We start from the raw sequence: 21,677 nt of genomic DNA on the forward strand, positions 1-21,677 counted from the left end.
GGGAAAACTTGATGAAGTTTATGTTTAAAACTCAGAACAGAAGACACCCATTCCTGTACAGGCAATTCTGGCCGATGCAAATCTACAAAGTTTCATAAATAATATAACCGGTGGATGAAAACAACCTTTAGAGTGTGGAAAACTATTGTTTAAAAAAATGCACTGGAGAACGACCTGGCAATAATAAAATGGATTGCATATGACTCAGACTTCCCACCAAACAAACTGGACACCAGGTTTAAGGACTGGACATCCGAGGGAATCGCTGCTCTGTGCACAATAATGAACAACAAAATCTTAAGTGATTTTGAAACACTCAAGAGAAAATATGCTTTGGACAAACAGGGTTTTTGTTGATATTTACAAATAAGACATTTTGTTAACTTAAAAATTAGGCTAATTACTGGCAAGAATATGAACCTAATGGAAATTTGTATTAATGCCTATAAATCAAAAATTAAAGGGCAAATTATTTCACTTATCTATAAAAACATAATAGAGCTCAAAGAGGGCAATTTAACAATAACGGAGGAGGAATGGACAATAATGCGGAGATACCAATGGACATATAATAAATCTCTACAATGGCAAGAATTTGGTTGGAAAAATCTGATAAGATTCTTTATCACACCTGCTCAGAAACGCCACTATGATGGAAATCCTCCTGCATGTTGGAGAAAATGTAGAAATCAAAACGCAAACCATTACCATGCCTTCTGGGACTGCCCAGTTATAAAAGATTACTGGAAAGAGATAAATAGTTCCTTACGAGATATTTTCAAGCAGAACATTCCTGTGGAGATCAAGCTGATGTATTTTGGCACAATTCCTCAAGAAGCTTCAAAAATAAATACATATTTGATGACTGTTTTATTAACAGCAAGTAAAAAAGAACATTACAAGAAAACGGCTATCACAAGACAAACCAACTTTAGGCGACTGGATCGACATTTAACATGAATAAAATGGAGAAAAAATAACAGCCTCTCTCAATCACAGGACTGAACAATTCTGTCAGTGGTGGCAGATTTGGGTGGATTATGTAAAATTTAAAAGATCTGATTTCATTTTTAGAGACCAAACTTGATTAAATCTCCTCGACAATCCTGCTATGGCAGCCATACGTCATAATTATTTTATACTGTATTTTGTTGATGTATCTTTTTTTTTTTTTTGTGGTTTGCTTTTTTACATTTCTAACTTAATTTGTTCTCTTTTTTTTGGTTTCTTCTTCCACACTCTCTTTACTCCTTGCTTTATAATCTTTCTCAGGGAAGTGAAGTTGCATTTTTGTTTTGACTGTTAGAATGTAACGGTCTACTTGTCCGCCCTATTTCAAATGTTGAAGTTAGTCTTGTGATGCGGAGGCCTACGTTTATGAAAACGATACTTGCTTGAGAATCAATAAAGATAAAATAATTTATTTTTTTTAAAACTCAGAAAAAAAGGCAAGTATGGAAATTGACATAAGTGTTACATTTTGAAAGTTACCAATAATGAGGAACCCTAAACTAACCAGAACAAAAAATTATGATTTAAAATGTCACAGTACTCTCAATCTTAAGTAAATGAAGCCTGGCGTGATTCTGCTCCTAACAGTTTATAAACACTCTTGAGTTGAACATTTGCAACAAATGACTAACATAATTGTTAGTAGGAGAATATTGTAATATTTCCATTAAAGGGGAAATCCTGGACTGGTTATATTTCACCTGAACTTCTACCCATTATGGTCATTATATATATTTTTAAAAACTTTTTTTTTAAAAAAAAAAGGTAAATTCTATTAAACTGTTTTGTGGATGTTTGTTCCAGATTAAAAACTGAATGCTGCTTCTCCATGTTTGGTTCTGGTTCTGATGACGCAAAGCAGCCTTGAAACAGAAGAGCCGAGAAGACCGGAAGGTTGATGCAACACATCTTTAATGTGTTGCATCTGCCGACTCTACTTTACTGAAACTTTCCAACAACACGTTGTCTCATGAGCAAATATGTCCAAAAGCCAAATTTTGGGTCAGGTTTCAAAAATGGTTTTTCAAAGTCTAAAATTGTTTGAATTCTTGTAATTGAAATAGTTAAAGACATCACACTATAGTGCGTCTAGAAAACTAACATTTTCTAAACGTTTAGTTTAGACCAATATGCATATTGCACCAGTATGCGGTGCATGTTCGCCGCATGTTCTGCGGAAAACGGACAATATTCTACGCAGAATATTTTCATCACCAATAATGAAAAAAAAAAAACGTTTTTAATTTATTTCTCTTTCGATGTCTGAAATCGACCGTGGATATTTCCTTATATAATTTGTGGTTACTTATTCTGTGTTTCCAATCTCCAGTTCTTTAATATGATTGACTGGATTGTGAGGCACGGCGCGCTTGAACGCCTCTTTTGGCCGTGAGAGCCTGATAACTTCCGATTGGTCCACGTTTATATTTACCGTAAAACTCCGAAAATGCGGAACACGATATCTCACACACCTGGAGGAAATACGAATAAGAAGGCCAGTGGTAACTGAAATCACAATGGTTTGACAATGTTCTCTTCCTGCCTCATTTGCAGCGTAGCTGCTAAACACAAAAACACCGCGCATTTCTGTGGCGTGAAAACAAAATGCCGTTGCGTTAAATTACCATAACTACCGGATGTGAGGTGGCTTGTGAGGAGCAAGCCGAAGATAAACACGTAGACAGGCAAATACGGGCGAGGGGGGAATTAATAGCTAATAATTGGGAGAGTAAGGTGACATGTTTGAAATGGAGTAGCTGGAGACAGCGTAGAGGTTTTATCAGACAAGGAGGCGCCGTTGAATCAGCCGAGGAGCGAGCCGTCCTGCGGGTACCGAGTCGGTGAGTCCCTGACAGCTGGAGCGGTTGGAAGCTAACATAGGCTAGCATAGGCTTACTAACCCACATTTCTGTTTGACAACATACCTGCAGAATTAGTTACACTTATAACCCCAACAGAAGTCTATTGGAAGGTTTCGGTTCGAGAATAATGTTTCCATATGTCTCAGGAAGCTGTCACAACACTGAGGAGTTGAGCTTAATACATTAACTCTATACGGGATGTTTCTACGCGCCATGAAACAGTTATATAGTGCGAAAATACTTTTTAAAAAAATCAATGGACTCAGTATGGTTTTATTTACGCTGAAGGTTTATGCTGCTCCAAGCAGCTTCAGTATATATGATCAATATCAATACATTTAACATGTGCAAGATTTCAGTATTAGTTTAGCTACCATGGAGCTGTGAACAGTTGCCTCTTCATACGTTAGGTGTTTTATAAAACAAAGTGTTTGCATGCCACGGACGCTTTCTCTTTTGAAATGCGTCACTTTGTGTTTCCTTCAGGTGGTTTCCATAGTTTAATTTGTGAAAGCATGGATTTAGACACTTTTGAATTACTTTGATTTTACTTTTCTCCCCCTAAATCATTTAAGGGCTGATCATTTTGACTTAATTCTCTGTTTTTGTATTTCCTTAATGATAAACAATAAAAAAAAGGAAAATTAATGTGTTGTGAAGTAATTGTAAAACTTTTGACCCATTTAAGCGTCAAAGCGTATGTATCAAACATTTATGTGACTTTTTAAAATGTATTTAAGTGCATTAAAGTTCATGATTTTGGTCGATCTGTGGGATTTCTTAGTTTGATTCATAAGAAATTTGAGATGATGCGTCAGGTGAGAATTTGAGGACGACGTACAAAATTGGTATTGGTCAGGAAACGCCTGATTGTGATTTGTTTACACATGGCCTCGATGGAAGTGAAAATGCGAAGCATAATATTTTAAAATGGAGGGAAGAAAAGAAGTGAAAATCTTGACATTCCTTAATTTTTCTCATGTTGTTCTGTCTGTTTGGGCCTCAGCAGCGTCTGCAGTCCACAATGGTGCGAGCAGCCCTGGTGACCGCCACCAGCATGGCGCTGACCGGCGCCGTGGTGGCCCACGCCTACCTGCTCAAACATCAGTTCTACCCGACCGTCGTGTACCTCACCAAAAGCAGCCCCAGCATGGCGGTAGGTCAGCCGTCTGGTCGGCCTGTCTTTAGTTTTTGTTTGTGCTCACGTGAGCCGCTTTTAAAGTTTTCCTTTCTGTTTCCCTCCCTGTTAGGTTTTGTACATTCAGGCGTTTGTGCTGGTGTTCCTGCTGGGGAAGATCATGAGGAAGGTGTTCTTTGGCCAGCTGAGGGCTGCAGAAATGGAGGTGGGGGATCATCGAAGATCCGTCTTTACTCCACGCTTCCATACGTGTGTTATTGTGCGCATATCGGGGTGAAGCTCGTATAAAATCAACACAAAACCTGTCTACGGGCTCCAAAGGAAAGCTATTCGAGTCATAACTGCGTCAGATTATTTTTATCCAATTGATGGAAATATTTCTCGCATTGCATACTTTAAAATGTTGTGATTTTTGTAGAGCTCAGAACAGCATAGACATGCACAAAGCCTATTGTAAACTCCTTCCAAGATTGAATAAGTGGTTTGAAATTAAAGAAGCAAACTATCAGTTAGGAGAGAGAGGTTTGTTTAAAAAAAATAAAGGTCAGGATAAATATTAAAACCATTTGTACTTCAATCAGAGAGACTCTGGTGTGAAATAATTGTGGAGAGTTAGAACTGTGTTTTTCACTCTTTTAATAAGACAAAAAGTATCAAAATAATTTGCTCAGCAAGTACAACAAGATTTGATGATTTGTTCTTTTTTTTTTTTGAGTTTGTCTACAGACACATAAAAGGAAGTCTTTGGAAAAATGCTTTAGAAAAATATACAAGACCAATTCTGCTGTTTTGATGATTGTGTGTGTATAAAAAAGTGAAAGTGTAATAAGTTTATGCTTTTACTTACACTTTTTTTTTTTATTATTTGCCAGTGACAGGAATTGAAATATTATTTAATTCCAAAAAACGGATATCTGCTACAAGTTTGAATCATGTTTTTTTTTTTTTAACTTTTTTTTGTTCTTTTTTTTCCATCATTGTGGGGTTTTTTTTAAACAGTTTTTTTATTTGCATATGGAAAGGTTAAAAATTACAACAGAGGTTTGGGCCCTCACTAAGAAAGTTAAAAAAAAAAACATTATCAGAATAAAGATGAAATAATACAGGATTAAGGTCATGACTATTTTCATTATTTCGACTTTATTCTCTTAATTTTACGACCTTGTTTTCGTAATATCATTTTTGTAAAACAAAACAAAAAAAACTCCCGACTGAAATAGAAGAAGACAACACTGTGAAATGTCGTGCTGTAAATGTAAGCAAAACTCGTTCTGCTCTCTCTCCCCCTCTGCCAGCACCTCATCGAGCGCTCCTGGTACGCGGTGACGGAGACCTGCCTGGCGTTCACCGTGTTCAGGGACGATTTCTCCCCTCGCTTCGTCGCCCTCTTCACCCTCCTGCTCTTCCTCAAGTGTTTCCACTGGCTGGCCGAGGACCGGGTGGACTTTGTGAGTTTCTCTCTGAGTGAATTTGTCGTGAGTGGGAAGAGGAAAACAGACAAATCTTTACCAAACAAACAGCCGTAACCCAAGAGAAAAGATGAGATCGTTTTGTTTTTTCCTGTCTGTTTCTCGTCAGATGGAGAGGAGTCCGAACATATCCTGGGTTTTTCACTTGAGAGTTTTATGCAAGTACCTTTCAGTTTTCTTTTCTTGCTCTTTTTTTTTTGTACTGATTTCACTTGGCGCGAAGCATTTCATGAAACTGTATGCAAATATTTGTCGAAGCCAGGTGCGTCTTGGTTGTAGTCACAAAATGGTTCCAGTTCCTGTTCAGTTTTACCGCCTAAAACTGTCTGCATGTCACAGAAACAACTTAAAGTTCTCGCCTCAGCAGCTGCCCGGGGTCCAAAGAGTCACATTTATTAATTTTTTTCCTTCTTGTTTACACTCTGCATACACACTTCTGTAATGAACGCTTCTTAATTTTTTCTGCAGCTCTTCTAGGACTTCTGGCTGTCATGGACTTCCTGTTTGTTAACCATGCCTGCCACAGCATCATCACCAGAGGAGCTTCGGTCCAGCTCGTTTTTGGCTTTGAGGTTTGTCCCGCTTCCTTTTTATAACCTTTCAAACTCGAGGCGTGTTAAATGCGTCGTGGTTCATTTTACAATAAAAAAAGAAGCTGATTTTTATTTTATTTTATTTTTTTTCATGCAGGTTCCTCTTAAAATAAAGAGTAATTATCATCACGTCGTCTTTTAAAATGGATTATTTTTCTCAGGAGCAGCGATATAAACTGTACCAAAGTGAGCGTCTTAAAAAAAAAAAAAAAAATCACATTCAAATTTTCTTAATGACTGGAAATCATTTAAAAGCTTTAGAAAAGGATTTAAATTCAGATTAAATGCAAGTTTTGAAATAATCTTGCAAATCCTCCAGCTGTGTTTAAAGAAAAAAGGGAAAAAATCGAAACCTTAACGCAGCGCTCTCTGTGGTGACGGAGCTGACGGTTTAAATGTGTCGACTAGACCATTTATTACAAAAACACAAAATAAAATCAGCTCCTGCTACTTCTATATAAGAACTCAAAATGTTTTCTATTATCCTTTAATTATTAATGAAAAGTTGTATGTCTAGCAGGTAAATATCTTGCATTTCCAAAACCGTACTTTAAATAAGATGCTTTAACGGTGCTTTTAAGAGTGGGCGCCACCAGGGGGCGATAGAGGGCCTCAGAAAATTGGAAGGAAAATGAAGAAGAAAATTTAAAAAAGAATGCAATATAATAGATTTTTAAATAATACATTTAATTTTTTTTTAATACAAATGTAATCTTTTTTCAGCCTTTATTGTAAAATATAAGTTTAAATAACTTATTGAAGATATAGATAGAAGATAGAAATAACCTATATTGTCTCACAAAGGGGGAAATTCAGGAAAATGTCTCATCTTTCTTATTGGCTGCTGGGATTAATATAAAAAATATCACATATTTTCTTAAAAGAGTGGATTGTGTTGGGAAAATTTTATGTGGTTATATATTCAACGTCAGCTTAATGAAGTCACAGTATATTACCTGGTACATTTTCAACCACAGAACTCGTTGTCAACTAATATGAGAAGATATGAGGTTAGCATTTACGCTAAATGAATGCAATAATTATTGAATAGTAAAGGAAAGTAAGAAAAAAGGTAAAAGTCAATGTTTCATTACATATTTTATATCATTGTCTTTGAGTTTTCACTCATTAGAGAATTTGTTTTGCTTTAAACTGATGGTGAGATTTGTTTCATAAATCTCATTTTCCAGTCTCGGATATCTAACTCAACTGTGTGTGTGTGTGTTTTTTTTGTTTGTTTTTTCTGATGCTAGGTCACCATGTATACTTTACATCTGACTGCTGCTTCCCTTTCTTAACCTAGATTTGCTTATATTTTCCATTTGATTTTCTTCGTCCTCCTCAGTACGCCATCTTGTTGACCATGATCCTGACGACCTTCATCAAGTACGTCCTGCACACCGTTGACCTTCAGAGTGAGAACCCCTGGGACAACAAGGCCGTCTACATGCTCTACACCGAGCTCTTCACAGGTGCTGCAACTTGTCTGTGTGTACGACTGATTAAATATGGCGTCCATGACGACGATGACGATGTATGTGTCACACGGCGTGTTGCCGCCAGGTTTCATCAAGGTTCTCCTCTACATCGCCTTCATGACCATCATGATAAAGGTCCACACCTTCCCCCTGTTCGCCATCCGGCCCATGTACCTGGCCATGAGGTGAGCAGCTCTTCTAATGAAATGTCTGTCTAGAACAGGGGTGTCCAAAGTGCGGCTCAGGGGCCCTTTGTGGCCCGTGGAACAATTTTATGTGGCCGACTGCAGCTCAAAAATGCAAGACTGGCACAAATGAGGCCCTCTGGTGGACACTTTGAAGAAGTTTCTTTTTTTCTAATTTATTTCTCTAGCATAAAGTTATCTAAAAATATTTTTCTTTTGCCTTTGATTTCATATGACGTAGAACTATAAACATCCAGTGACTTTTTACTTAGAAAAAAAACACAAAAACTGGAGCACATCCATTCCTTTAAACTGGCTTAGAGAAGACTTTTGTTGGTGGAGAAATATTTTCTAGACTACAAAAAATGACCTGAAAAGTTAGGAAATTTTCAGCCTTTGCTTCATTAAATAGTATTGCATATTCAATTTATTGCTGAGCAGATTTTTAAAAAATCCAACAAAATCATTTTGCGTTTTAATTTGTAAAAAAAAAGATTTGGACACCTAATCGATTGAATTTTTTAAAACATTTTTTATAGAACATATTGAGTCTTGATTGCTGCTTCATGTCAACCTAAAACAAAGTTTATTTACCACATCTTTCAACTTTTTGTCTGTCTCTTTTCAGGCAGTTTAAAAAAGCCGTAACAGACGCTATAATGTCAAGGAGAGCAATCCGCAACATGAACACTCTGTGAGTCCATCAGTAGTTTATTTTTTAGTTATTCAGTTAATTCTTATTAATTCTAATATAGTTTTTGACATATTCCAATAATGTGTCTGTTTATAATCTAATGTTCAGATATCCTGATGCGACTCCGGAGGATCTGCAGGCCTCGGACAACGTCTGCATCATCTGTAGAGAGGAAATGGTCACCGGAGCCAAGAAGCTACCCTGCAATCACATTTTCCACTCCAGGTGAGTCCAATGTGACCACATGCACACACACACGCCTGAGTTTAACACTAATGCTGCACTTAAACAGAGCAGGGGTTGAGGTGGACATTTAAACGTGGCTGGAAACAAAAGATCCGTATGAAAAGTCGCTTTTTGGTTTGCCTGATAAGATCGATGTTTTCATGGTCGTTGATGCTCCACAGCTGCCTGCGCTCCTGGTTCCAGAGGCAGCAGACCTGCCCCACCTGCCGCATGGACGTCCTCAGGGCATCCAACAACAACCAGGCCCAGGCCCCGGCACCGGCTCCGGCCCCGGCGGCGCCCGCCAACGCCCCGGCCGCTCCGGCCCCAAACGGTGACTTTCAGTATGAAACTCATCCAGGGCTGGGCGACAAATCGCTTTTATGGCTTTCGAAGATTTAATTTGTGGGAAAATCTGGATTTCTTTCTTTGGGTTTTTCATAGTTCAGAGTCATGTCAGGGCCTCCATCTTGTTTTACAAATGCCTTTTTTTTTATTTTACAAATGCTATTTATTTGGATTGTGAATTCAGGTCTACTCACTGACAAAATATTAGGGGTTATGCTAAGTTGTTTTTTTATTTTTACAAGAATAATGTCATTACAAGACATTTTATTCTTATAGTAACACGAGAATAAAGTCACATGACAATAAAGTCAAAATAATACAAGAATAAAGTTGTAATAATAGGAAAATAAAGTATTAATTGTATGAGAACTCTAAGAAAAAAACCAACTAATTAAGGTTTTATCTCGTTAAAACAACTTCTTTCTAATAATTTTAAGACATTCTTCTGGTAAAGTTGCGGCTTCATTCTGTCAATATTCTGACTATATTCTCGTGATTAAACAAAAAATCTCTTTGCTTGGCCCCAATACTCCACCGTACAAAGTTGTTAAAGGGTTAATAGGGGAGCCATGTGTGATGACTTCCTGAAGGCGGAGCTTCAAAAAGAGCAGGAGCTTCTTAAAGTGACAGAGACCCAATTTCAAGGCGTTAAATTACAAAGTCAGATTTCTTAAGTCACATTTGATATAGATAGCATTTATATAACATAGTTACTTAATTATGCTTTAAATTGCACTATGTGGCTGGAAAATGCATAGTACTGCCCTTTAAAGAATATTTTATCTTTTAAATTGTCCAAAATGACCCTGCGTTTTTATTTATTACAGTTGAGAAAACTGTCCTTTTCCTACATTCACCATTTGTCTTTTCTTGTTCATTGAACTCCTTTTTCTCTCTCTCTCTTCCAGTCGCTCCCGGCATGCTGCCAGGCTTCCCTCCAGGAGTTTTCCCTTTCTGGGGTCCTTTCCCTGCAGTTCCTCCACCTGCTGCTGCTGCTCCACCTGCAGCTCCTGCTGCAGCTGACGCTCCGCCAAGCAGCACGGACACAACGCAGGCCGCTGGTAAAACGCCCCGAGTTCTACCTTTAACTACAGTCATTTTAACTCAAGCGATTCAGCTTTTTCTTGATGTCATCAATTTGTGACTCGTCCGTTCCCTTTAGGCACCAGCCAGCCCACTTCATCTGCTGCAGACGCTGCTACGTCGTCAGCCGCCGCCGCCGCTCCAGGATCAGCAATCCCAGGATTCCCTTTCTCCTTCCCGCCTCCTCCTTTCCCCGCTGCGCCATGGCTGCCGATGCCTCCGCCTCCTCCCTTTGGTAAGCTTCCACATCTAGAGACACTTGTTAGAGTAAAAAATCAAATAAAATCATCTGGTTTCGTTGAAGTGCAGCTTCTCTCTACCCTCCCCCAGTGTCGTCCATGCCTCCTCCGCCTCCGTCGCTCTCTCGCCTGACGGAGGAGGAACTGAGGGAGCTGGAGGCCGAAGGGAGGAGGGGCCTGGAGGCCAGGCTGCAGTGTCTCCAGAACATCCACACCCTGCTGGACGCCGCCATGCTCAACATCCACCACTACCTCAGCACCGTTGCCACGCTCGCGTAGGTCACGCCCCTCCATCTGAAGCTGGTTCGGTCGGGAAAAAGCCTGCGGTCTTGATTTGCCTTTGTAATTTGAAGAGCCGCCACGCGCTGAAACATCACCTCTCTCCTGTTCTCACCCCAGCCCTCCTCGGCCCGAGGGTGGCGCCGCAGAAGCCGGCGGAGCCAATCGGGAGGCAGCGTCCGCTGGCGCAGAGAGTCCCGCCACGGAGAGGGACTCGTCCACCTGTATGTAACAAATACAAGTTTCTGATTACAGAAGTTTTCACTGTTTTATTAATACAGTTTTGATAAACCAGCTAAAAATATTTTCACAGAAGAAGAATCAGTAAGTGTTTCATAATTTAGAAAGGATAGTGAGGAATTCTGAATCTGGGGTGAAAAGTAGCTATGCAACACATGGGGGCGTACTGATACGACACAGAGTTTTATTAACGTACAAGTGTCTTAAAGGGGCAGGATTATGTAAAATCAACTTTTTTTTATTAGCTCTACATCATATTATAATGTCATTCCCTTATTATAAACATACGTGGCCTTGATTCTTTCACACGTAGCTCCGCCTTCGAGGGTGAAACTCCTCCTCTGAGCTGCAGTTTTCCAGTTTCTAAGCTTCCAAGCTTCTGCCTCCAGAGCAGCCCCACTTAGCTCCTTCAGACTAGCCAGGAGCAATTAGCACACCTGTTGGAATCTGCTATGCTCATTATATGAGCTATTTCTCAGTGAAACGCTGGTAAAAACGTTGTTAAAAGGTTAATAGAGGAGCCATGTAAATTGTAAATATTCAGGTTAGCTTAAGTTACTAAATGACAGATCGCTGCTGTCCTACAACTGTGCTACATGTAAATTATAAAAGATTATAGCAAGAAACGTAAAATAACTACTCTGTTTTTTTTTTTTTTATTGTTCGACCAAAAAACACAGATTATAAAACTTGGCAGTGATGAACTTGAGTTGAAATGTTTTCACTCAGTATAACGCTTACAGCGCTGCTGTTATGCAACCAGATACGTCTGAGCAGATTCAGCGTCCAGCTAAAGTATATCATTTAACATTAAAATTTCAGAGTTTTTTTTTTTTTTTATGTGGTTTGACTGCTGTATTTTTAAACATACTTAGCACAAAGTTGATGTCATTCAGCTGTGAGGATCGAGAGGAGGAAGAGAAGACAGAGAATCAGGACAGGCGGGGGAAGGCAGCAGGTTGGTGTAAATGATAGTCAGACATGTAGGAGCAGCCACTGAATCCCAAATGATTCATTTTACAATATTTATTTTTTTTTTAAAGGATATCAGCAAGATCTGTAAGCTATTAAATAATGCTTGTTTGACCATATGACTTAGCAGAGAACAGGCTTTACTGAGAGTTCAAAGAGACGACATGTAACAATTCAGTGCTAACATTCCTCTGTGGAGTCCAGCTTGTTTCATCAACCTGGAAATTATTATATCGGAATAATAATTTCTCATTCCTGTAACAGAGAATAGATCGAGAACTGGGGTTTGGGGGTGTATAATGTGCCCTCATGCACAGGAAGCATGGAACTGCGCCCCCTGGTGGAGGAATGGGAGCTCCTTCCTAACCAGGACTGTATTGTGTTTCCAGCTGATCCAGTAGGTGGAGCCACAGTCTCCTCTCAGCCCGCTGACTCCACCTCCTCTGCCTCAGACGCAGAGAGGAAGGAGAACTGGGACGAAGGAGCGGCGGACGACGAGAACGGAGAGCCCAGCGCCGCCGAGCTGAGGCGCCGCCGTCTCCGTAAGCTAGAGACGTCGCCTTCGTCGCCGACTTCGCCGTCGCCACCTCCCGATAACTGATACGTTATCGGCGAGAAGAGGGGGCGGGGCTTATCGCTCTGAACCAACAGAAACTTTTGAGATAACTTATGGCTGCTTCGGCTCTTCGTCGCCTCTCTCCCTCGTCAACACGCTCAGGTCTCCCACAGCGACGAGTCGGACTCGAGCTAAGACGCAACCGCTTCTGTGTCGGACGGCGACGGCTCCTCTTCTGTTTTTCTTTTCTCTCTCTCTCTTTTTTTTTTTTTTTTTTTTTTTGACTGGATCAACTCCGGAGTGGACTTATGCCATGCCAACGCTGCAGGAAATGAACTCGGTCAGTCGGCGTTTAGCTCTAGTTTTACTGCATCTTCAGCGGGAAGGCGGCCCTGCTCACCATAGCAACACAACAGGCGGATCATTAACCTAATCTAGCATTTTCAGTTTCAAATAAAGCCAAACAGCTAAACGTCTGCTTTTTATACATCGCCACCGCCCCGACCCTCTCCTTGTTTCCCAGGGTTCTGACCCCCGTTCCCACTGCTGACACTGTATCATACTGATTTATTGGAAACTGTATATACTGTATAAAGAGTTTTAACAGGATCGTCTGTACACGCTGCGGAATAAAGCGCCTGAAGCAGCAGCTGATGCCACAGAGGAACGTGTCGAAGCTCCTGGTTTTAGGGGCCTTTTTCTACAGGTTTTCTGCTGCCGCCATGTGATGTTGTCTTTAAGTTGATTTGGCTGTTTAAATTAAAACTTCTGACTGATCGGAACAAAACAGATTTCTTCACAGAAGGAGCGTTAGTTTTCTTTTGTTGTGGTTAAAACGACTTTATTTTAAGTTTAGGTTTGTAGTTTTTTGGGGGGAAATCATTAAACAGTTCCAGCCACATTCGACACCAAAAATAGAAACAAATCTTAGTTACATTTGCAAGAATATCTTTCTTTACTCGTTCACAACAAACGAAACATGCAATATTTAAATGAACAGAACAAAGTCATCTGATTGTTGTAGAAAATCTGTAGATCCCAATTAAAGAATCTTGCAAGGTTCTTGTAAAACTTTTCTACATTTGCATTTTTTCCTAACAGAGTTATTTTTGTCCGACCTTAGCAACAACAACGGGACGTGGGTCAATCTGTCTTCATCTGGTTTGCTATTGTTTATTGGATGAAGTCAAATCTCTCCATTAATAAGTGTCTCGATATTTGCCATATTTATTTGTCATGTGATGGTCTCCGTCCAATCTAAGCTTGATTGATTTTTTTTATTTTTATTTTAAAATTAATTCAAAAGTTTTGTTTTAATGCTTATAAGGCTGTAATTCTACGTGGTTGGTTGTTCGGGAGCGCACAAAAGCATTCCACGTTGAGTCGTGATTGGTTGTTACCTTGGGGGTCAGCGACTCACCGCAGAGCGCGCCTTTGGAACAAGCAGTTCCCCTCCGGAACAGGTGGTGGCACCAGAGTTAATATACTTTCATAATGTAACGAGGCCTTCAAGCTTATATATATATATATATATATATATATATATATATATATATATATATATATATATATATATATATTTTTTTTTTTTTTTTTTTTATTTTTTGCCTTCAAGCTAATATTTTGAAGATGCAGCCTGAAATGTTTACAGGCAGTGAAAGGCGTGGATACTTTTTCAACAGTTTGTATTTTATTTCTTTCTAAGTATTTAATAATTATCCTGGTGAAAGAACCAACGACGGCCTAGTATTAATTGCAGAAAAAGCTCGACCTTGCTCTCATTTAATGAAGGTACAAAGATCCGTAATCAAACAATTTTTTTCCGTTTGATGTTGAGGCAGAAAAATGATTTATTTATTTTTGACCATGTAGGTAGCATTTGATGGTTGTTCTCGGGGCTCCTTCCTTCTCTAACACGGTTTTTGGAGGTTTCACCAACTCAGACTTTTTAAAGTCCATTATGAATCCTATTTAAGTTAGTACAGAAATGTATAAACTTTGTCCATTCAACTGACCACAAATTAGCGCCAACCCACGAAGAGACGGAAAAACCTAGCTATAGCATCAACCGTCTGGAGTCACAGTTACGCAACGAAGATGACTCAAACTTTCTCGCGGGACTTTTCTGTCCCGCGAGAAAAATACACAGGATACGAGATTAAATAGTCCTGTCAAGACAAAATTTTATATTGATATTTCAAAGTTCAACTTCCCTTTTAAAAATGAACTTAATACCGGTTAAAGCCTTAATTTTAAGAATTTGCGGACTAAAGAGCTTTCGTAAAGGTAAAATGATTAAGTAATAAATACTTTTAAACGTTTATTTTAAATGATTGTGCCACTGGTGAATTTAAAATAATTTTTTCTGAACATGGAATAATTATTCCTTTCCTAACAGTGTAACTAGGCGTCTGTGACAGATTATCCTTAATCTTTTTTTGAAATATAATTCCTTCTCTTGTTAATACATTACTTTTCTAACTTCATTTTGATGGATTTGTTGCATTGAAAGGTTTCAATGCAAGTGCAGTGATGAGGTAAAAAAGAAAACTAGATTTGATCACAGATTCATCAGAACCAACAGGCTGCCTCCCAGGAAGCTGTTCTGCCTAGCAACAAGACAAGCAGGTTTATGTCAAAAGTGTTTATTGGGTTGTTGCAGATGGGACCGGTGTCAGTCCGGGCAGCATTGTTGCAAAGGTTCTTTTCAAATGAGATATTAATTTAAAAAAAAAAACATTTTGTGAAAGATAAATAAATTAAAACATCCAATCAAACACATGAACTCGGGAGTAAAAAAAAAAACCCAACCCTAAACAAACACGAGTTATTGCCCCAGAAACAAACTACACCCAAAGTATCTGCAGCAACGCCAAGGATGGAAATAAGAAACATGAACGTCAGCAACAATAAAACTTCTTCAGACAGTAGTAAATATCATATCCTTTGTATTGTAATCAGTTTCAGATGCACCACATCGTATTTAATAAATGCCACTTTTCTAAGCAGCTCTCCATGCTTAGTAGTTACCAACTAAGATGGTTTGAGTCCATCCAGGAATGTAATACGAAGTGTCAGTTTAGCTCCTGTATTCACAGTCAGTAAGCAAATAAATAAACAATGTTTGACCCTCACGAAGTTCACCAGGTCCTCTCCCACCAAAAATGTTCCCTTTAAGCTGAGAAAGCGTCAAAATATCTAAATAATAATAATAATAATAATAATACAAGGTGCATCTTTGTAGCTTTCCTGAGGTTTTTCAGTGCAATTTCAACCACAGAGTGGGCGGTACTGCTGGGCGGCAGCTGCACACGCGGTTCTCGTCCCCCTGAGGTCATTGTCTAGGTGAGGTAAAAATTCGACAGCGAATGAGGGTTTGGTTTCAGTTCTGAGGGGTGGAGTAGAACGAGTGGTGCTGGTGGCTCTGGTCTGCAGGGTTGTTGGCAAACAGGAGGGGCGCAGTCTCCGATCCGTACCAGCTGGAAGTACCAAAACAAAAATAGCAACAACAACAAAAAAAAAGATGACTTAAAGCTCACACAATGTGATGAGTTACAGCAGAGCTAAACTAGCATTTAGGTTAGGAATCCAAACCTCGACTGTTTTCCTTTTGGCCGAGATTATTACACAAACATCTAACATTTATCTTTAAATCGTTTAAAATTAAAACTGGCCAAATGGTCCTAAAAAGGGCATTTATGCTTTAATAACAACAATACAAAGAGATTATAAAGCTGTCAGTGTTACATTTCTGAGTGACTTTGTCTGTTCACTTTATTCATTGTGATTTGAAGGGCTCCCTCCCTCGGGGGCGCCACAGCTCAGATATCTGTTTTCCCACGTAAACATGCAAACATATACAGTTTTCTTAAATCTCCAGTTTGGTGGGAGTTTTTATGAATAATCGTTTTTAGTGATCAAACTGCGTTTTTGTGCGGACGAAAGGCTAAGACGCAAAAAAACGTACTCGTTTTCCCAGATATCCGGCTACGGATAACCGAGTTCGTGGTTCTAAAGTGAGCAAATACATTCAATCAAAAAAGAAAAAGCTTCTACTGTGTGTTTCTGTCGGTATCACCTTTGGTTCTGAGCGGGGCTGCGAGCCCACGGAGCCGGTATTTCATCATCGCTGCCTTCCGGGTCATCGAAGAAGTACGGACGAGGAAGAACCCTGTTGTTGATGTCCAAGCTGCTGGTCTGTGGAAAACGGACGTATGAGGACTTGGAACAAGAGAAACGGAAAAGATTGTGGGTCTGGAGAGCAGAGCTCGACCTCCTGAGTGGGCCGGCGGACTCTGAAGAAGAGGATGAGGAGGCTGGTAGGGAGCAGCTCCCAGATGAAGAGGATGGCACCGAACGCCAGGTAGCCTCTGTCGCCGAGTTCACTCTGCAGGTCAGCCTGAAAATACAGGAGTTTTTTTTCTAACAACTTATCCAACAGTTTGATGACTCGGAGGTGAAAATGCTCAATGGGGAAACAGGAACCAACCTGGTCGGAGACGTTGTACCAGTCGTAGTCGAAGGACTCCACCTTGTAGCTCTGGGAGAGGAAGAGGACGGTCAGGTTGTAGCAGGCCCGGCTGAAGAACAGTAAGATGACCGCGGCTCCCAGAACCGCAGTGCGGCACACCGTGGTTCCCTGGTGACAGGAAATGCGTCACTCACCGCTCCCGTTTACGCAAAAAAACAACAACAACAACACTACCACCTCCCAGGAACACAACTTGTACCGTCGCTGAAAGGTAAACACCGATCCGTAAACCAGAACCGATGTTCTGGTTTAGAACATCGGTTCTAAACCAGCACTGCTCCGCTGGTTTTACTGAGCTAATCAGAGACACTGAAGGCATCCAGGGTTCTGCTCATCACTTCACAGACCTCAGGCAGGTTTAGAGACGTTTTACAACGCAGGAATACAAAGTTAGTCTGAGAAATTAGAGCAGATAGATATTTTTACTGAGGTCTGGCTTTAAATACGGAACCTGGAAAAGAACTGAGACCGGATGGTGGGAAGGATGGAAAAAAAGGAAGGATAGATCGATGAATAGGAAGGAAAGAATGAATGTTTGGATGGATTAAAGGAAGGAAGGATGTGTTAAAAGATGGATAGAAGGAGGGAAGAAAGGAAGTAATGAAGCAAAGATGGATGATTGGCTGGATGAATAAAAGGAAGGATGGAAAAAGGAAGGAAAGACTGATGGATGGATGACTGCATGAATACATAAATGGATGGATGGACACATGGATTGATGGATGGACGGACAGGTGTCTGTACCTTGCTCATGAGGTATGGGCTGAAGGAGCGCGGCTGCCTGGTGAGCAGCAGCAGCGTGGCGGCCAGCAGCACGGCCTCCATGATGAACAGCAGGTCGTTGACGATCACTCTGACCAACACCAGCTTCCAGGTGCGCTTGCCCTTCTCTCCACTGCTGCCTCGCTCCCCCAGAGCGGCGCACGTCACGTTGATGCAAAGGAAGATCACACTGATGGCTGCGTAGGCGCACCGGGCCACCCATCTGACAATAACACACACACACAGGTTGCCCACCAGGCTGCAGCAACACAGTACAACATGACCCATTCCAGTGGAAGGTTGTTCTTACAGCTTTGTGTCTGAGGCTGCGCTGATCTTCAGGAAAACCTGCGGAGCAGCAACACAACAGAAACCTTTCAACAAAGCCGAAGCCGCGTTGCTTCCCACAATCCTCCCCCAAAACTGACCTGGGTGAAGTAGAGGTTGATGAGGCTGAAGGTGAAGAACTGCAGACACACGGGGGAGCAGTAGAGCAGCCAGAAGGCGGCGGCAGGCAGGTGGTTGGCCTGGGCCGTGTTGTGGAAGTAGAAGGAGAAGAGTGTGGTGCGCAGGCCGGCCCAGAGCAGGCACAGGAACAGGAACAGGCTCTGGTAGCTCCAGCGCTTGTGCTTGTAGACGAACAGCAGCCACAGCTGCACGTACACCACCAGGAACAGGCCGCCGTACAGGGCGGTGTAGAGGGTGGTGAAGCCCAGCTGGACGGACGGGGCCACGGCCGGACGCAGCGGCGTCGAGGAGGAGTTTGGAGGAGGGGAAGCGGCGGTTACCGGAGCCTCCATCGGAGCGGCGGGCGGGTCACTGAGCGGCCATCGTCAACGCGGGACTTCTGGAGCCTTCGCACCGAGGATCTGGTGGAGTGGGGGACACGTCCACACGGGGGGGTCAGCAGATGACCAGGAAACAAATGGGATGCTACGGAGCCCGTATGTGGTGACACGGAGAAGAAAAAAAAATCCTGTAGCCACAACTTGTAATTAAGTCGTTCCCCACAAGTTATTAAGTCATGGCCACAATTTTCTTTTCCTCCGATGTCACCAAACGGTCTCCGGATGCACTCCAGATTCGGAGCCGCCACAACAGTGGAGACTGTTGTGTGTTCAGGTGTGAAGGAGTTAAACGCCCCCCCCCCCCCCCTCCCCCCCCACCTGGACAGAAAACCTTCCTACACATTTCATGTGCCTTACTCGCTGCAAACCACATTTCTTCTCTGTCGTTCAACCAGGGAGGCAATTATCCAGTAAGCGATCAGTAATCGCTTATTCTATCAACTGGTCTGACGATTAATCGACTTATTGCATAAAGAAATTTGGCATATTTTGTAAATTTTTCATTTAACCACTTAAACCGTTTTTATACAATATTAGAAATACATTCAATATGCTGATAAAGAAAAATTCAGTTCCTTTTTGAGTGAGAACATAAACATTTTGTTGCCTAGAAGTCAATGACAGCATTCCTTTAGTGAACGTCTGACTATTTGTAGCAAAGGATGCATCTGCAGCAAAAAATAAATAAATAAATAAATAAATAAATAAATAGCCCTTTCTGCTTGACTCAACATCAACACAATATTGGACTAATCTGGTGATTATTTTTTCAGATTAACAGATTAATGCCTGGATAGCAAAAGGTGCTTAACAGGAGCTTCTCTTTTTGCAGAATTTGAGCCAGGTGAAGCTAAAACCTTCCCACTTGAGGAGTTCTGGCTTGAACATATTTATACACAAAGTTTTATTTTTTTTATTTTATCTTAAATGTAAAAATGTGTATATTTTTTGTACAATTTCTGGCTTAATTGTGGCTCTGAATATGTGGTTCTTTCAGCAAATGTTAACAATTAATCAATTACTAACTGCTTCTCTGATTAATCACTCCAGGTGGACGGTCACGTTTTCTGCAATTGTGCAATGCTCTTTCCAGAGCAGGGTCTCTCACTCACACACACACACACACACACACACACACACACACACACACACACACACACACACACACACACACACACACACACACACACACACACACACACACACCACAAAATCTAAGAGCTGCAGATAATGATAAGGGAACAAAAGACGTTGCTGAAATGTGAGATTGCCACGCGCAAACCTCCATGACATGCAGCAAGGGAGATCAGATAGTTTATCAGGCCCAGAAGAGGAACTGGCCATTTTTGTCAAGGAAAAACAACACAATGTAAACACTGTCCCGTCCAGACTTGGGATAAGTAGTAAACAGCTGAATGTGATGGCTGTTTGCACAATCAGATTGAAGAATCCTCAGCACAAACCTGGGTGAGTTTAAAAAAAAACAACTAAACGAAACACTACAGTGCTCAGCGTGTTCACTGGAAAATCTCCAGGTGAAAACACTGAGACAGAAGGAATGAAGAGCATGCAGAAGCAAGTCGGCGCCTTTAAAAACAATCTGACATCGTGTTGTTTATGCTTGTTTTTGGTGGTGTTGTTGTTGCTCCCAATACAAATTTCAATGTTTGTCTGTGAAATGCGACATAAACGATGCCGAACACATGATTATTTCCTCCATCAGTGGCAAAGATCAGAGTATCAGAGGTCCACTGGGGTGGAAAATGAAAATATATATATATCTGCTGTAAATGCACTCATTTTTCAGCAGGTGTATTTCTAAAGAGTTTTGTCTTTTAATGACATTTCCATGACAATCTTAGTTATTATAAACACAAACATTTACTGTATGGCTACATGCAGCAAGGTGACTCACTGTTCACTCTCACTAATCGCACAACAACATCAATGCAGCAGACGCTGATTCCTTCAGTTTCAACAAAATGGATTATATAACACTTTATAAATCGGTGTTTGACTATGTAAAAGTTTCATTTATCATACATTTAACAAGTGAGACACCCCTCGGTGAACTGCTGCAACCTTTGAAACCCATATGACCCGAAACGACTGACTTTACTTTGCTGTTTATGACATAAACAACCCGACTGCTGCGTTCAAGGTACTGAACGTCAACCGAAGCTAACCGCAAACATCTACGTTACGTCTCTGCGCTTCCGCCTGCCAGTCACGCCATGCTAAATGTCGTAAAAAAAAAAAAAAAATCCGAATTTCACCTGTAGATATAGAATTGACGACAATAACCGACCTTTTCGCCTCAGGTGAACATGGAGCTGAAGGATGAGCAGCCGACCGAAGACGGTAATCTCTTCCTTCCGTGTGTAACGTCAGAGAGGCGGAGCCTCTGTGACGGCGCACCGGCGCGTCCGCCATATTGTGAGTGGTGGACTCGCGTCGAAGAACGGGGAGAGTTTGTTTGGAAAAGGAAAGTAGATGCTTGCCACTGAAATCGACTCCATCGTTTTATCCAAAAATATGTGCTAATCTGCTTTTGATAACTTTTAAGTACAAAAAATATGTTACATTTTAGAACCAATGCTGATGATCACGGAGACAAAAGAAAACTGTATATCTGTAAATCAAAGTAAGACAGAACCACCAATAAAACCGTGAACTAAAAATATGCTCCACTAGATTTTATTTACCATAATTCAACTGCATTTGACTGAGCTATTCTATTTGATCAAAAAAAGTAAGTGAAATCGGGCTTATTTATATGGCAGCAAGGGGAATCCAAAGTGCTTTGAAAAGGCAAAGGAAAGACAAAAACTTTCAGAATTTTATTAAAAGAGAGTTTAATATGCCACAAACTTCAGAACATTCTAGAAAAAACAGACATTAAAATATATATAATAAAGGAATAAAAGAAAAAAAATAAAATGTTGCGACAAAATACATATCAAATCAAATTGATAATATTTAATTTAATTTAAAAGCATTTTTCTAGTCAAATGTACAAAAGACGAGCAATATATACAGAACAAACAAGGATACTGAACAATGTAATAAATAGGATGACATTTAACTATTAGAAAATAAAGGGATTTACAAATAAATAAGGCTATTCTGAAGTGGTGTGTATTAAATCTGCATTTAAACGTTGA

General features: G+C 40.5%; 2 protein-coding genes across 3 annotated transcripts; one reads left to right on the plus strand and one right to left on the minus strand.

Annotated features, from left to right (window-relative positions):
* The first annotated feature begins 2,661 nt into the window (after window positions 1–2,661).
* On the plus strand, window positions 2,662–13,443 carry syvn1 (synoviolin 1). 2 transcript variants are annotated; one of them, XM_023329033.1, is made up of 16 exons: window positions 2,662–2,852; window positions 3,880–4,029; window positions 4,124–4,216; window positions 5,307–5,459; window positions 5,590–5,638; window positions 5,949–6,052; window positions 7,419–7,545; window positions 7,637–7,736; window positions 8,365–8,430; window positions 8,539–8,655; window positions 8,838–8,989; window positions 9,912–10,064; window positions 10,166–10,321; window positions 10,417–10,600; window positions 10,725–10,828; window positions 12,206–13,443. In XM_023329033.1, exons 2-16 carry the CDS (start codon window positions 3,898–3,900, stop codon window positions 12,415–12,417), a joined length of 1,902 nt encoding a protein of 633 aa, XP_023184801.1. In that variant the 5' UTR covers window positions 2,662–2,852; window positions 3,880–3,897; the 3' UTR covers window positions 12,418–13,443. The 2 variants fall into 2 exon arrangements, with proteins under 2 accessions (XP_023184801.1, XP_014330094.2); XM_014474608.2 differs by having other exon boundaries at window positions 3,883–4,029.
* Window positions 13,444–14,016: 573 nt separating this feature from the next.
* Window positions 14,017–20,896, minus strand: LOC102229289 (integral membrane protein GPR137-like). The gene is made up of 8 exons (XM_023328100.1): window positions 20,822–20,896; window positions 18,094–18,534; window positions 17,976–18,013; window positions 17,648–17,888; window positions 16,862–17,011; window positions 16,646–16,771; window positions 16,451–16,569; window positions 14,017–15,851 (listed from the first exon to the last, which is right to left on the minus strand). Exons 2-8 carry the CDS (start codon window positions 18,463–18,465, stop codon window positions 15,755–15,757), a joined length of 1,143 nt encoding a protein of 380 aa, XP_023183868.1. The 5' UTR covers window positions 18,466–18,534; window positions 20,822–20,896; the 3' UTR covers window positions 14,017–15,754.
* Window positions 20,897–21,677: the final 781 nt, after the last annotated feature.

Source organism: Xiphophorus maculatus, chromosome 23, assembly GCF_002775205.1.
Source record: "Xiphophorus maculatus strain JP 163 A chromosome 23, X_maculatus-5.0-male, whole genome shotgun sequence".
Taxonomy (NCBI): domain Eukaryota; kingdom Metazoa; phylum Chordata; class Actinopteri; order Cyprinodontiformes; family Poeciliidae; genus Xiphophorus; species Xiphophorus maculatus.

What these genes read in the sequence shown, in the direction of transcription:
- syvn1 (XM_023329033.1), top strand. Translation starts at nt 3,898, where the DNA reads ATGGTGCGAGCAGCCCTGGTGACCGCCACCAGCATGGCGCTGACCGGC. An exon ending in CCCATGTACCTGGCCATGAG is followed by an intron (nt 7,737 to 8,364) that starts GTGAGCAGCTCT and finishes GTCTCTTTTCAG; the next exon opens with GCAGTTTAAAAAAGCCGTAA. An exon ending in ATCCGCAACATGAACACTCT is followed by an intron (nt 8,431 to 8,538) that starts GTGAGTCCATCA and finishes TCTAATGTTCAG; the next exon opens with ATATCCTGATGCGACTCCGG.
- LOC102229289 (XM_023328100.1), bottom strand. Translation starts at nt 18,465, where the DNA reads ATGGAGGCTCCGGTAACCGCCGCTTCCCCTCCTCCAAACTCCTCCTCG. An exon ending in GGTACAACGTCTCCGACCAG is followed by an intron (nt 16,772 to 16,861) that starts GTTGGTTCCTGT and finishes CTGTATTTTCAG; the next exon opens with GCTGACCTGCAGAGTGAACT. An exon ending in AGCCCCGCTCAGAACCAAAG is followed by an intron (nt 15,852 to 16,450) that starts GTGATACCGACA and finishes TGGTACTTCCAG; the next exon opens with CTGGTACGGATCGGAGACTG.